Source organism: Quercus lobata, chromosome 7 (assembly GCF_001633185.2).
Source record: "Quercus lobata isolate SW786 chromosome 7, ValleyOak3.0 Primary Assembly, whole genome shotgun sequence".
In the NCBI taxonomy this organism is placed as follows: domain Eukaryota; kingdom Viridiplantae; phylum Streptophyta; class Magnoliopsida; order Fagales; family Fagaceae; genus Quercus; species Quercus lobata.
In genome coordinates, this window is record NC_044910.1 from 4,887,007 (window position 1) to 4,903,090 (window position 16,084).

The 16,084-nt window shown below is 34.8% G+C and overlaps 3 protein-coding genes across 5 annotated transcripts; all 3 read left to right on the forward strand.

The window, feature by feature from the left end:
* The first annotated feature begins 51 nt into the window (after positions 1-51).
* On the forward strand, positions 52-9,173 carry LOC115952916 (phosphatidylinositol N-acetylglucosaminyltransferase subunit Q). 3 transcript variants are annotated; one of them, XM_031070264.1, is made up of 10 exons: positions 52-300; positions 1,181-1,397; positions 2,810-3,202; positions 3,341-3,481; positions 3,597-3,700; positions 3,796-4,017; positions 4,562-5,056; positions 7,890-8,314; positions 8,577-8,670; positions 8,777-9,173. In XM_031070264.1, exons 2-10 carry the CDS (start codon positions 1,230-1,232, stop codon positions 8,889-8,891), a joined length of 2,157 nt encoding a protein of 718 aa, XP_030926124.1. In that variant the 5' UTR covers positions 52-300; positions 1,181-1,229; the 3' UTR covers positions 8,892-9,173. The 3 variants fall into 3 exon arrangements, with proteins under 3 accessions (XP_030926124.1, XP_030926125.1, XP_030926126.1); XM_031070265.1 differs by lacking the exons at positions 52-300; positions 1,181-1,397 and having other exon boundaries at positions 3,109-3,245; XM_031070266.1 differs by lacking the exons at positions 52-300; positions 1,181-1,397 and having other exon boundaries at positions 3,109-3,206.
* Positions 9,174-10,627: 1,454 nt separating this feature from the next.
* On the forward strand, positions 10,628-11,967 carry LOC115953965 (NAC domain-containing protein 53-like). Its single transcript, XM_031071803.1, has one exon. It carries the CDS (start codon positions 10,691-10,693, stop codon positions 11,708-11,710), a length of 1,020 nt encoding a protein of 339 aa, XP_030927663.1. The 5' UTR covers positions 10,628-10,690; the 3' UTR covers positions 11,711-11,967.
* A 335-nt stretch (positions 11,968-12,302) lies between these two features.
* Positions 12,303-13,384, forward strand: LOC115951268 (guanine nucleotide-binding protein-like NSN1). Its single transcript, XM_031068453.1, has 2 exons — positions 12,303-12,574; positions 13,061-13,384. The coding sequence occupies exons 1-2, from the start codon at positions 12,385-12,387 to the stop codon at positions 13,249-13,251; spliced, it is 381 nt and encodes a 126-aa protein (XP_030924313.1). The 5' UTR covers positions 12,303-12,384; the 3' UTR covers positions 13,252-13,384.
* Positions 13,385-16,084: the final 2,700 nt, after the last annotated feature.

Sequence of the window (16,084 nt, forward strand, 5' to 3'; positions counted from 1 at the left end):
TTACAATCAAACCTTCGCTGCTTTTTTTTTTTTTTTTTCACTGCTCCAAATTCCAAAAGTAGTAATTTCCCAGATTTCTCGTAATTGCAGCCTTCTCTTCCCATTTGCTTCTCTCTCTCTCTCTCTCAATATTCGCTTCCCCTTCGCAGCAGCGCCTGATTCGGGTTTGAGGAATTAGCTTCACTGTTACAATCAGAGTTGCTTCAAGGCCATAGATTTCTCAGCTAAATCACTGTTTGGATGCCGAGAATTTGCAGGAAAAGAAGCCGCAGACAGACTCAAAACTCCACTAAAATCGAGGTTTTTGTTTTTTAGTTGACATCAAATATGAATGCATTTGATTTCATTTATGTTAATTTAGTGTTATTATAGAGTTTTTAATTTTTCTAATTTTTTTTTTCAGTGTTATATACTGTGTAAGATTTTCATTTTATAGTTGGTTTAATTTTTGTTCTTTTTTTTTTTTTTGATTTTATTTTATGAGTGTTATGATAAAGTTTGAATTTTCTATTTTTTTTTTTAAATAATGTGTAAAATTTTCATAATTGTTAAAGATGGTTAAGTGGAAATACCCAAAAGATAGTATTTGAAATGGGGAAAATGAAAAGAGGAGAGAGAGAGAGAGAGAGAGAGAGAGAGAGAGAGAGAGAGAGTAGTTGTTGTTGTTTGAAATGGTTTGGTCATGTTTAGCGCAGAGTGATTAAAATGCACCAGTGAGAGAAAAAGTGAGTTGATTCAAATTGATGGAATAAAAAAGGTAGATGAAGACCAAAATTAACATTAGTAGAAGTAGTAAAATATGACATGTCAATTAAGGAAATAACATAGATTATGACTTTGGATATAATAGAATGGCACAAAAGAATACATGTGGCCGAATCTAACTAATATGTTAAGAATTCATAGCCAACCCTAAAAAAATTGGGATTAAGCTTGGATGTTGTTGTTGTTTCTTATTTTATTTTTATTAGTAAGTAACACACACGTGCTTAGTAGGTTTTGAATCCACAACGTCACTCTTGAACCATTATTGTGGAAGGAGGTAGGGCCAATTGAGTTATAGTTCATTGTTTGAAAATTATTTTAAGTGTTCTATGCAAATTCAATAATATTCGCAATTTTTTGAGTTACTATGCTCAATGTATAAGATTATATAAATGGCTGCTTTACTCCGTTACAGGATTTAGGGGACCATTAAATGGATAAAGAGGCACAATCATGAGGTGAAAATGAGAAGAAAGTGTAGGATCTGGTGGCCGAAGGAGCTGGCATTGAGTGAACCATTATCCTCCAATTTTTTATTTGGGTGGTTTGTGTCTTCCTCAGTTTCTCTTGACATAGTGGTAGCTTTTGGGTGTTGTGAAGGCTCTCTTTTGCATAACCAGTCTGGCCTTGAGGTATAGCACCTGTAATTTTTGAAGAATGCCTGTATACACTTATGGAAAATGGGGCCAAATACTCTTAGCATTAGTAATTGGTTGCACCCTCCTTTTTTAATTTCTAATATTGTAAAAGTATGACTTAAAGAAACACTAATATGTTAAATGTTGGTCGTAAAATACCAGATTATGTTAAGAGCGATTTCTCATTTTTCCACCATCTGGGTGAGGTAGAGAGGTGTTCTCAGTGTCATGCTTGTTGTTTTTATTCTAATACACGTTTATGCTTGCTTTAGTATTTGGGGTTTGGCTTAACTGTAGAATTCATGTTCCCTCTTTTTAATTCATAACTTAACAGGTATACATTGGAATTTTTATTTTTTGATAAGTCATAAAAAAAAATTTACTAGAAAAGAGGAAACTAAAGTACACAATACAAGTAGTTTACTATGGAACCCCAAGAGTTACAAATGCACATAAAAAGTATGCAAGTTTACCGAAAAAGTGATAACCAACTGCCTTCAGTAGACATCCCCTGATACCTATACTTAAGATAAGCCTATTAGAGGAAGCTTTATTTTGTCATATTTCCTCCGATTACATTCACACTGTATGGTCCACAACTCCACATTAGGCATAACAGTAGCATATTAGAATATTATATCCACAATTTTTTATTTTATTTTATTTATTTTTTTCATCAATGACCACTTGCTAGTTTTCGCTTTCCACCCTGAATGGATCAAAACTGAACTTCTTTTTTGCTTTGTTTTCTGGTGTCATTTCCCACTGTCTAACTAAAGTGCAATTCTTTATGTAATATATATCTAATGTGATGTATGGAATACATGACGAAGGTCAAGTGTTGAAGCATATTGATTGATTGGTCATGTCATATAGGCTCAAGTTGGATTAGTGTATCGAATTATTGATTCTTGGCTAATGTGCATTTCTCTAAATGTACCTCTATTGTTCTTCTATCCAATTATCTGTTATGGTTTTGTTGTATAGGAGCTCTAGCACCATTTGAGCTCTAGCACTTAAGTTCTAGATGGAGGGTGAGGTCGTGGGTTCAAGACCCATTGGGTGCACCTGTAACTTACCAATTAAGAATTTGTTGTATAGGGGCAGTATGCTAGTGGTCACTTTTATTTTATTATGGTAGCCCTTAACTTGGTCATTTTTAATTTTTGACGTCTCTACAAGAAGCTAAGAGAGAGAATTTTATACTGAGATTTCCTAAGGAGCACCTGGGTAATTAGGAAAATATTTGGTTGGGTAAATGTTAAGCTATGCAACAACTCCAGAATGAAGTTTGCTCTTGTTATGGGAACCATAATGACCTTTAGAATATTTTTTTCTTGGTTGGCTACCTGAAGGTGTTTTGATATGGTAAGTAAATTTCTGTCTGAACTACTGCTTTTTATCAGGGGACACTTCATGATGCAAATGGGAACATGCCCAAATTTCTTCAGGATAAATCAAAGCTCTCTATACTGGGACAGCATGGTGTAGATCTTAACAGTAATGGCCTGTTGTTAAGCTCTGGAACAAAAGAAGATCAAAGAAATTCCTCAATTTGTGGCAATGCTTGCGTGCAGAAAAATAGAGATACATTTAGAGAAAACCATGGACATTGGACTTGCGGGTGCCGCAAATATGATGGATTATTAGGACAATGTACACAAGCTTCTATTGGAAGCAGTAATTGGATCCTGCTGCTAAATGATTTTCCTGAACAGTGTGGTGGAGAAATTTATCGGATTCCTAAATTGCATCACTTTCATTGGAATGGGCAAATAGTGTTTCAGTGTGATGTCCACGTATGTAAGACATGATGGCTACTTTTTTTCTTTTTTGATAATCGTAAGTCATGATGGCTTCTACTCCATGCTTGTGGCTCCTTGAAGCTATATTTGTTAGTTGTAATTAATCTCCTCTTGTTTATTTGAACAATGAAGGTAATACTTTATGATACTCCCTCATATGGTGGTCACCATTTCTCGTTGCACTTGTGGAATTCATCTGAGCAAGTGAAAGCTGATTTCAAGAAACCCAAGTGGGTTGATGAACTTCACCAAAAGCAGCCACTAGTTGACTTGGTACCAGAGTTTGCAAGTTTTTTGATTTGTTGTCTATTTTATATTTTTTTGGTGCATTTAGACATTTTGGCTGCTTATTAAAATGCCTTTTCAATTTTTTTTTTTAAAAGTACAGGATACAGTAATTTTGGCAATTAACAGTGCTGCTTCTGCTAAAATATTTTTCGAGAGACATGTGGCTCCTAGGAGGCCCATTGTTCAGTTTTTTATTGTTTGCAGGTATCTCTCTTGAAGACTCTAGTCTTGCATCCCACCTTCCTTCTTCCCTCACACCTTGGTCTGCAATATTTGATGGCCTATGTTTTGGCTTTCAGGTTTCTTACCTTCATCTGGCAACTATTTGCAATGTCCATGGCTTCATTATCAACTTTATTCTACTTCATTCTTCAGCTTCTCCATATCCTTTTGAGTTTTGGATCACAATCGTGGATATATATTAAATCAGCAAGGATATTCAGGTCTACATGGATAAGTATTCGAATCCGCTGCTGTCAGATCTTGTATTGGCCAATCTTCCTTCAAGATAATGGCCTGAGGTAAGATGAGGTTTCTGAAGAATACTTTTTATTTATACATCAGGTTTTAAATGCTAATTAATACGAGGCTTCAGTCTTTAATTTATACATCAGGTTTTACATCAGATTTGTGCCTCAAGTTAGGTTTAAAGCCACTATGATTTTCAATTGTTTTCTGCCTTTTCCTTTTTTTAGATCTAAGCATTTTAATTAGATTTTCTATCCTACTGAATCCCCCCTTACCAAAAAAGAAGAAGAAGAAGCTCATTTCATGTAATTCTAGGGTTGAAGTTGATATTCAATTTGAGTATAAACTCAATAAATAAACATCTGTAGTCTATCTGCAGGGAAGGGAGGAACAAAAAAAGTTGGGTTTCTGGGGGGGGGGGGTGTGGGGATGATGGCCCAATCACATCTAATCAGGGTGTTATTGTAGGTCTACAATACCTAGAATGAATCACTTAAATTGGCTACCGTTTTTATTATTTATTGGCTGAATTCATCGTTTGCAGTAGGTTCCTATTTTTCTCAACTCATCAACTGCATTTTTTATTCTTTTTTGAAGGTCTCTATCATGCGTTGAATATGCGGAGAAAGCTGCATTACGCAGGCATTCCATGTGGTCAAGCTTGGCTCTTGATGTTCTCTTGGGAAACTTGATTGGTTGGGCACTGTTATACAATGCAGAATCTGCTTGCTGGTGGGTTATGAACTTTACTGGTGAAATTACATACAAATCGATGCGGTCAAGTTGTGCTTGGTTGATGGGAGCCCCTGCAGGTTTCAAGTTAAACACGGAATTGGCAGGCGTTCTTGGCATGGTTTCTCTTAATGCGATCCAAATATGGTCTACCCTCTCAGTCTTTCTTGGTTTCCTTTCCATCTATATTATTAAAGGGCTTGCAATATCAGGGATTCTATTTGGGATGACAATACCAGCTGCTTTGATCATAGACTTTTTTTTACTAGCAACTCTGCATATCTCAACTCTTCATTGGCTGGTCTCACTTGTATATTCAACACAGACACAGGCATTAGCAGATTTGTGGCGCCTTTTCAGGTAACACTTTGTGATTCCATTTCTTGGTTTAGTTTTTACAACTTTTAAAACGGTCAAAATTCCACCTGGCTGTCATGGTAGTCACTTTTATCAAAACAATCATAAGCATTAAAATGTAAAAAAAAACTCTACCATTTAAATCAAGATATCATGCAGTTCATGCAATGCACTAGTGATTGATATAAGGAGCTTAACATGTGCAATGAATTATTAAAATCTTGTCATTTTCAGCTCCACAAAAATAAGGGAAGCTGCTCTTATAAGAATAGAGAGGAGCCGTATGTTGTGGATTCAAAATTCATTGGGTGCTGGGTATGATGTAGCACAAATAACATCAAGACCCTCGGGTCCAGATGTGGTAAGACCCTAAGAACGTATAACTTTAAGAAGGATTTTGTGGGAAACAATTAGAAAATTAAAACAAAATTAGGAATCAACACCTAGGGTTGCTTTGAGTTTGTACCAAATGGGATAGAAAACCTAGGAATTAGCACCAAATCATTGGAAAAATTCCAATAGAAAATGTATTCATCAATTGTAAACTTATCTTTGTTGGAATACAATAATGCAGTTAAACTCTAATCCAAATTGACCTGGGGCCAAAGCCCAATTATTGAATTATGAAAATAACCTTGACTCTAGGAAATTTAATATTATAATTGACTTCTACTTATCCAAATATATAAAAGTGACTTCTAAAATTAAATAAATTAGATTAAAATATAACTGTCTTCGTGCTCCATACATTAGGGCAATGTATCAATCAAAAGAAAAAGAGGAAAGAGAAAAACCTAATGAGAAATTTAGATGAGTGAAAGTTCATTGCAAAATGGCAGAATCTTATGAGAAATTGTGGTTTTTATGAGTTTTGAGGTGAGTAAAGAGATAATTAATTTTGAAAATTCCTTAAGAAACATCCTTGTTTCTCTTAGACTAACCTTTTGATTTTTGTCCTTTTGCTTTCTTTGTTCCTTTGTGTTCATCATTGTGAACTCAATGTTTTTAATATTTTTAATCTATATAACTACTCTTATTACTTATCAACCCAAAAAAAAAAAAAAAAAATCATTAAGAAACAATTAGCGATATTGGTTCATTGAGTGATTCTTCCTGGTGTTGCTGATAGTGCAAGAATCGTTATAGTTTCTTAAATATCTGAGCTGACTTGTCCGAAATCCTATAAGTTCTATATTGCCTTTTTTCTCATCCCTGTGATAAGTAACTTCGTAGGCATCCCAGGAGGTCAAGGAAAACACAAAATCAGTATATGGGACCTTCCTTAGAGTGGGGAAAAGGGGGAAAAGATAATATAAAAAGAAAAAGAACAAAGAAAAGGATTGAAAAAGAAGCAATACAAAGAATAATGAGAGATGGGAGCTAAAATACATAATAAGAAGGGCTTGGGGTACTCTTTTTGATTGGTCCAGGGCTTGGGGTTCTTCACAATGTTCTGTTATTTATGAGTTTTTAGATTCTCTTAGATCTAGAATTTGGTTTATTTGTGTTCTTATGATCCTTTGTGTTCATTATCTTGAGCACAAGGTTTTGTTTCTTTATCAATAAAATTGAATTCTTGCCAATCAAAAAAAAAAAAAAGAAAGAAAACCATAATAAAGAGGAGGAGAAAATAAGAGATGGGGGAATTGCATGTGCCATGCATGCTGATTTATTGCCATTGCAGCAGTTTATACAGAACTCTGTGTGTGTTTATATATGATTTTTTGGTAGATATGATTTGTCCTTGGTATGTTTAACTCTTTATGTAGCCTTTTGGATTGCTAGATAATGGTCTTTGGATCAGCTGAAAACTTCATCTTTTATGTGTTCTTGAACATCTGTTGCTATTTTTATCTATCTGTTTCAATTGAGTTCTCATTCATAGTTTCTTTCCAGGGTAATGTTGAAATGAATCTTAAATGTAAAACTTAGAATTCTTAACTTTAAATTCATTGCTTATGGACTTTGTAAACTTATACTCACCTTGTTGTTCTTTATCTGTTTCAATCAAGATATGAGAGGTCATGGTGATATTTGATTGCCTTAATTGATGTTGGTTCTACTGATAAAAAAAAATTGATGTTGGTTCTTATATGGTTGATGCTATTCTGAGTGCTTTTTTCTTCTGAAGGGTATCATTCCCTGAGCTAAAAGACATGTTAAATGTGTAAGGATGCTAAAGAAGAGGAAAAAATGGGGATAAGAAATTGATTTCCATTTTACCTGTGAGCTTGTACATTGGCCAAACTTGCCTGTCTTTCTTCCATGATTCAATAATGCTTGTTACTCATTCATATATTCTCAAATACCTTGGACACCTTTGATTGTTCACATTTTAACATGAGTGCTAATTTGAATTGGTAATATCCTCCCAAATGATGTAATTTTTGGTCCCCATATCACTTGAGCGGTTGATAGATTGTGGATGTCCAGGTGCTCTTTAGAGATATGTGGCTCTAGTTGCTCTTGTGGCTAGGGCCCTTCTTTGCCATATTCCTAGAGAGATGCTTTTACTGTGAACATTTAATGGAAGAATGATATTCTTATATCTTAGAAAGTTAGAAGTGTTACTTTTGAAGGAACTAATTTTAAATTTTGGGAGGCTTCCTATGCAAAATAGGTTAAATTTTTGTTGACATTTAAGAAGGATTCCTCTTTATTTGGTTGATGAGAAATTCTATTCTCTAAAAGAGATCAGCTTGTGCACTTTGCTAGATTCAATATTCTTTGCAAGACAGAACTTCAAGTTGTAAAATATCTTTTTCCTTACTTCTTGATAATATCATGTCTTATTTCAGAGTTCATATCTTTTCTTTCTCTGTTACTTCTTTGGCAGTGGTCGAAAATGGAATCCTCTTCGTCAGAGATTAGATAGCTACGACTACACTGTGAAGCAACATGTCGTTGGATCTCTTCTGTTTACACCACTCTTACTTCTCTTACCGACTACTTCTATTTTCTATACCTTCTTTAGCATTGTGAACACAACCATCAGCCTTATATGTATACTGATTGAAGTCGCTATCTCTGTTATTCATGCGACACCTTATATCAAAATATTCCTTTGGTTGGCAAGACAAAGAAGATTTCCTTCTGGGATATGGTTTGAAATTGTATCTTGTCGGAGTAATCTGATTGATGATACTGCGATTTGTAGTCCTGATAAATTTGATTCTTCATCAGATAATTTGCATTGTACTCAAAATGGAGGGAAATCTGGTATTCTGGTTTCATTTCTACACAGCAACTTCTTGAGTATAGGTGAGGGAGGCCTCTAGCTATATTATCATTTGTGATATTATTTAGTGATGTTTCTGTAGGGATGAGTCTTAACAAAGCCTCTCATTTCAGGACTCAACTAGCTCTCTCTCTCTCTCTCTCTCTCTCACACACACACACACACACACACACACACACACACACACATATATCTATGTTTATATTTTACCATGTCACATCTATCTTTGACTTTCAATGTATGTGGTGTTTTTTTTGCTAACCAACTCTAGAAATTATATTTCAGGAGAGCTAGTTGTGCCTCATTATAGAAATGTCTTTTCTGGGGTTTTTAGTTCTTTTTTTGCTAAATTTACTCATGGTGTCCTCACGGGGAAAAGGTGTGTCTTCTTTGCCTATTTAGTTTTCTTCTTGCTGCTCTATTGTTTCGTAGTTACTGAAATTCAAACTTAGTTCCTCTTATCTATCACATTTTTATATGTTCAGGGTAGCTTCTACATTGGGTACTGCTCTTCCTTCACCATTGCCATGGATGTCCATCCCCTACAAAGAGTATTGGTATCTCTGCTATGATTCAATTCTTGCCTGCTGCAGATCGTGACTGTCTTCATATTCAATGATTCTTCCACTTTTTGACTGACATATTCTCCCCTGCAACCATTTCATGCTGCTCATCAGTTGCATTTAGAATTTTGCGGGCTATTCATCACATGATTGTCCATCCGGATTCAATTCTTGGATTGTTGTAGGAATGAGTTGATTTAAGTATATTGGTTCCTTTCTAGGTTGGTTTTGTGTTTATTGAAGCCTTCTGGTTTATTTAGGATCTATGCATGGTTTTTTTGTATGCACTGGTTCCTTAATTTGAAATTTATTGATCAAATTTTGTACTTACAGACAACATGTACTGCTTCTTCACAACTGATCATGACTTCATAACCAAGCAACTGCAAATGATTTATAACTGATTGAATAACAATAGTGTTCAAGTGCCTCTGGTGATTGAATAACAATAGTGTCCCTCCCTCAAATCACCTTATCTTTCTCAGCACTAAATGAAAGTTTCATAAAATATGAAACGGGTATATCCACAAGACCCAATCTAAGATATGTGGCCAGCGCCTCAAATTAACATGTTGAAACCAAACCACAAATTGCATTTGACAGTACAACTCTATATCATAAAACTGCTGGCCATTATACATCTCATTAATCAACCTTCTCCGAGTGGGATGAATTTCTCAGTCACGACAATATGGTTCCAGTGTCATCACTAAGCAAGAAATATAGAACTACAAGGCAATACCTATCTCTTCTTTGGCTCATTGCTGGTGTAATTGAAATACAATGATGTTCCAGCAAGGATGGAAGAACACTTTCAATTAAGACTGACTCAGAATATCACAAACCAAATGGAAACCCTATACCAACCATAATTTTTCTCTCCTTCCCAAACATGATTACAGATTTCAAATTCTTTGATTTTGCAGTGACTCAGAATATAATAATTTTTCTCTCCATGTAAATTGCTTTCCTTCCTCTTCAATTTTAAATGACTATGCTCCATATTTGGCAAACAATTATTATATACCGAAAAATTCATCTGTAGGCTATCTCCTAAATCCTATATGTATCCCATAGATCCACAAATTTTTGTCAAAGACAGAGAAATTCAAACTTGAAGCTCCACTTACCACTCAGGTGTCCTTGTAGCCACCACTTGCAAGGCCTCCACTTGACCATCCTCCGGACGCTCCATATGTCAGATTTTCCTCTGCATCTACAAATTCATATATCAGATGGAAAAAAAAAAAAAAAAAAACAATACCAGCAAAACTGTGGAAATATTTAATTTTTTTTTTATTAATTTTATCTTATGCCTTACCCTGCTTATAAATTTCTAAACAGTGACGTCAGGACGCTTTAATTAATTTGCCTAATAATCTCAGAGAGAGTGAGTTTAGAGAAAGAGTGAGAATTTTGATCAACGATGGTGCTTTAGGTGCAAGGCTGTGAGCCTAACGGTTATTTTTTTTTTAATTAATAATATTTTAATAATTATAATTTATTAAATAAAATTGTTCAAATCATATTATCATATTACAAGATCTGAGAGCAGAGGATTCGAATACTTATCCACGTAGACCTGAATTTCCTTGCTGATTTAATATAATTTTTTTTATGAGAATTTAATATAAAAATTAATTCTCAAAAAAAAAAATATAAAAATTAATTTTCAAAATAATTATAAAAAAATAGCCGTTGGGCTCACCCCCTTGCGCCGACTATTATATAAGGCATCATCGTCATTCTTTCCATCAAAATTCTCATTCTCTCTCTCTCTCTAAACTCACTCTCTCTGTATTCACTCTTTCTCTCTCTCTGAGATACCCAGAAGCGATGAGTTTTCTCCGGCGGAGGCTTCCTCTGCCTCTGCCAATGGGGGCGAGGTTTGAGCCCTCCGATGCAGTGCTTATTTCGAGTTACCTTTCTCCGAAGATTCGAAACGAGGTTTTGGCTTGGGACGTCATCGGATTTTCTGATGAAGTATATGATAAACCCCCATGGGATTTCTGTACGGACTCGACGGTGGTGTTGGATGATGAGAAGCATTATTTCTTCACTCTGTTAAAGAGGGGGAAGAATCGCGTGCTTCGTTCTGTTGGTTCATATGGGACTTGGCATGAAAGTTCCACCAAGAAAATCTATGATTCTGGGTCTGGGAAGACAATTATTGGGTTCAACAAATTGTTGAATTTCAGGGTGAAGGGTGAGGGTAAGGAGATGAAGACCACTGATTGGTTGATGCATGAGTTTAGTGTTGCTGAAAAGGGCTCCGACTTGGTTCTCTGTGTAATTTACAAAAAGAATAAGAAGAAGGAGGAGAGGGCTTGGGCTTTGGCTTTGGAAAGACCACCCTCTGTTGTTGTCGATTCTGGGATTTTGGGTTCTCCAAAGAGTGTTTTTGATCAGGTGGATTTCTTTGACGGAATTGATGACACGGACATGGGGGGTCAAGACCCATATGATGATCAAGACCCAGTTTTTGATTTTGGTATTTTGGGTTCTCCAAAGAGTGTTTTTGATCAGGTGGATTTCTTTGATGACACGGGCATGGGGGGTCAAGACCCGTATGATGATCAAGACCCATTTGATGGAAGTCCCAGATTTGCTGCCATTGATGGTCATTCACAATTCCAAGTATTGGATTCACGAGAAGATGGGTTAACCAAGAAGATGGGTTCTGAAGTTGAAGGATTTGATGGATTTGATGAAGCTGAGGTGGAGGGTCTTTTACTCGACCTTGCAGATGATACAGAGCCCGATTTTGACCCAATGAGTTTTCTAAATCTTCTGGATTCAGAAGAGGATGCCCGGCCGAGCAAGAAGATGCGCTGTGACTTTTCTGATATTGTATAATTTTGATTTACTTGTACTGGAGAGCAGAACTCCTGCCAACTCCAAGTCCAAGCATTAGAATAGGATAGTATCTTGTACCAATTTTGTTTGTTCATTTTAATTCAATTCTCTTTATTTCTTTTATTTTGAAACAAAGTTACTGTTTACTGTTACTCTGTGTATGTTATGATTTGAGTTTCAACAGAAAAACAAATACATTGTGCAACTACTTTGATTCTTAGTTTGTAACACTACACTGTTGATGATTATTCAGTTGATATGAGTCAGTTAGATCATTGTTTATGCAATACTTATTTCTTTTGTTCTAGTGGACATCAGGCAAATATATGCTTAGTTGACCAAAACCTAATGTTCTTTTTAGGGAAGTTTTGTTCTCAAAGTGGGTCTCAAAGTATGGCCTTAAAAACCTGTGTTAATGGTGTTTTTATTCCACATATTAAAGCTTCTCAATTAGGAACCGTGGTGAAGATTATTTTACCATTTTTTTTTACTACTGAATGGTACTTGTTATGCTGTATTTTTGAATTTGGGTTTTAGAGTTTGAATAATAGTGCTAGCCATATTAACAATTGTGCTCTGTTATTTATGGCAGATCAAGGAATCAATTACAGTTGGTGTTATTGGCCTGCCTAATGTTGGTAAGAGTAGTCTCATTAATAGCTTAAAGAGATCCCATGTTGTCACTTGTCAATGTTGGTTCTACTCCTCGCTTAACAAGATCTATGCAAGAGGTTCAGTTATACAAGAATGTAAAATTGTTAGACTGCCCTGGTGTTGTGATGATTAGATTTGGAGCAAATGATGCATCTATAACTCTTCGTAATTGCAAAAGAATCGAGAAGTTGGATGACCCGACTGGTCCAGGTGAGTGAACTCATCCTTTGTCCTTGTGCTAGTTTATTTTCTATTCTGCTTGGGTACCTTTTCATGTGGCAAAAGAAATACAGCATTCTATTCCTTTATTAATTCACATTCTCCCTCCAACTGCCTTTGTATGTAAGGAGATTGCATATATAGAATCAAGGACAATAAATGTTAATTAAAGAAGCTACAGTGACATCAAATTCTATTAATAATAATATGTGTTCTCCACCATCTATTAAGCTCAATTGGCTTCTCCTGGTGTTTCTAACAGAGACACCCAGGTTCAAATACACTCACCCCCAACTATTGAATTATCAAACAAAATTATTTACAAATAAATAAAAAAATTATCTATTTAGAAATTCTGGTGCATATTTCTTTAGAAAGAAGTCCTTTGGATAGTAAAATTTTTGTGAATTCTGTGTTATTATATTAAGTCATATCAGCAGACTTTGATATTATACTGTCCCTGCCCCATCTGTGCAGTGAAGGAGATTCTAAGGCGTTGCCCACCCAGCATGTTGGTAACTTTGTACAAGCTCCCTAGCTTTGACTCGGTCGATGACTTCCTTCAAGAAGTGGCTATTGTTAGGGGTAAGCTGAAAAAGGGTGGTGTTGTGGATGTGGAAGCTGCTGAAAGAATTGTTCTGCATGACTGGAATCAGGGTATGTGTTAGGCATTTATGGTTTATGTGCCCTGAGAATATGCAAACAAACAAAGGGATAACAAGAAAAGCAAATTGTAATATATAAAGATGCAAAGTGATGTTAATAATTTGGGTGTTAGAGGTGTTGAGTTTGATTCTCAGAATGCCCTTAATTATCTATTGTTTTACTTATAAAAAAAAGTAAGTTAATAATTTGATCTTTCTGTTGGTAAGATTCCATATAACACTATGCCCCCAATTAGGAATCAAGGAGAGCCTTCAGAGGCCAAGATCTTTTTCTATACTTATAAAAAAAAGTAAGTTAATAATTTGATCTTTCTGTATGTAAGATTCCATATAACACTATGCCCCCAATTAGGAATCAAGGAGAGCCTTCAGAGGCCAAGATCTTTTTCTATCCATATATAATAATAATAATAATGTTGTGATTATGGTTAAAATGAAATATAAAAAAATGGGAAAAAAAATCAGATTTTAGATAATGAAATATATAAAAGAGAAGGAAGAAAAAAGTGTTGGTAGCTACCTACAATTTAGATAGGAGGAAAATTTGAAAAAAGAAAAAGAAAAAAAAGAAGAAATTTGGATTGGACAAAAACGATGAGTTGGTGGCTGGTAGTGGTAACTTGGTAAGTGAATCTTATAATGAAGGATGAGAATTGCCTTTTCATTTTAAGCCCGGGTTTTATCCCTATTTTCTCCTCGGTTTGGGGAGATTAAATTTTGATAAGCTCAGGTGAAAAACACTTGCACCACCCTTTTTCTATAGCAAACCAAACAATGAAAATAATGAGTGTTCTTTCTAATTTTCTCTCAATAACAAATGCTGAAGAATAATTGAAACAAGATCAATACATGTAATTTGAACATTAACCTATATCCATATGAATTGTGGTCATTTGACATTATACTTGTTGCTAATTCCAAATAATTTCATTATACAAAGAAATGTTATTATTTGAGCAATGTTTGCTATTAAATAAAGAGTGAGAATTTTTGGAGGAGATGCCACCCCTACTTGGCTAGAATAGTCCTATTAAACAATTCTATGTCCCTAAGACCTAGCTTGCCTGCATGTTTTGGTTGACACAGGGTAGACCAATGTAGCCAATGGTTTTTTGTGTCCAAACATGTTCCTTTTATCAAATTAGAAGAGTAACTTTTTAAGCTCTCTGCAAAAGACAGTAGCCAAACATATTTCTCATGATCTTAATCTCAAGAACCCCCCAAATTTGTTGGACAATCGTATTTTGAGAGAGGAAAATGGTTGTCTTAGCGCTCTTTCATATTATTTACTCAATGTCTCCACCAACTTCTCACAATTTTGGGCTGTTGCTTGACAAAATGACAGTGAATTATCAGCAAGAAAAACTTGGATGGGCTTGGACTCCCTGCTAGTAGCAATCCCTCTTACATCTCCTTCCATCTCAGCCTGTCTTAACTCTTAACATGGAAGACATTCAACATAAAGGATAAACAAATAAGGTGGCAAGGATCACCTTGACGTATGCCTTGGATTACTCGAAAATAATCCACAAGTTCCACTGTTCAACCACACTGAGTGGGAGGTAGAAGACAAACGCATCATGATTAGAGAGCATTTATTTTATCATGCGTAAAAATTCTTGTTTATTTTAACATAAATACTTATTTTTTCTATCTTACACAACTATTTTTCAAAAATCTCTAATTGAGAATATCTATTCTAAATGCTATTTCAATAAAATATTTGTTCTTCGTTCACATACCATTTTTTTTAAACACTCACATCACTCACACACAGACACACACCACCTGAAAAAGTGAATTGAGAATGAATAAAATATGTCTTTACACTTGAACAGACATGCACTAATGCAAGTGCTTTTTAAGACTGATGTAAACTTTAGGCCTATTTTGCATTTAGTCTTATCCAAGACACTAATTGATTTTTGGTATAGGCGAGGATTGAACTCTAAAACTTTTATTTAACAGTATTTTGAAAAAACCTAAACCTAGCTATGAGAGCTTCCAAAACTTTCCATTCAATAATATTGTAGGCTTATTCATATCTAAATTATTTAGTGCCGACCAACCTTTCCATTTTTCTTTCTACTGATCGAATGTAGCATCTAAAGGGCAAGTAAAACATTATCAAAGTTTTTATTTTTTAAAGTATTATTTATTATTATTATTTAAATAATTCTATAATTACAATGCAATGAGGAATTAAAATACTGAATGTTTTCATTAAAAACACCAATATAACCAACACAATTTTCAATCTATTAACTAACACCTTCAAAGTTAGTATAAGTGAAATATTTGTGGATAAGGGAAATATGTGTAAGGTTAATAGTTGGCAACTTGGCATATCTTAGTATTTTCAAAACATCTAGGATTTAAATTACTTCTCCTTTGCTTGTATATCACTATAACTATGGAATTATAATAAAATAGAAAATAGAAAATAGAAAATAGTGGGCAACATGTGGCCTGATCTCAACACAAATGACACAATTCTAGTTATTACTTATTACTTATTTCTTATTATAACCATACAACCTGGGCAAAATTTGCCAAACAGTATAATTCTGAAAAAATTTTAGGCGGATGGCACACATTCAAAGTTTATTAATTAGTTGGACTCTTTTTTGGAAGTCGAGTACAGCAAAATTGACTTTCAGCCAAAATCGAGTTTAATTTACTCGACTTCCTACCGAAAATTAGCTGTAACATGAATAAAAAAGGAAGTCGAGTATAGCAAACTCGATTTTGGCTGGGATTTTGGCTGGAAGTCGATTTTGCTGTACTCGATTTCCAAAAAACAGTCCGACTAACTAATAAACTTTGAACGCATGCC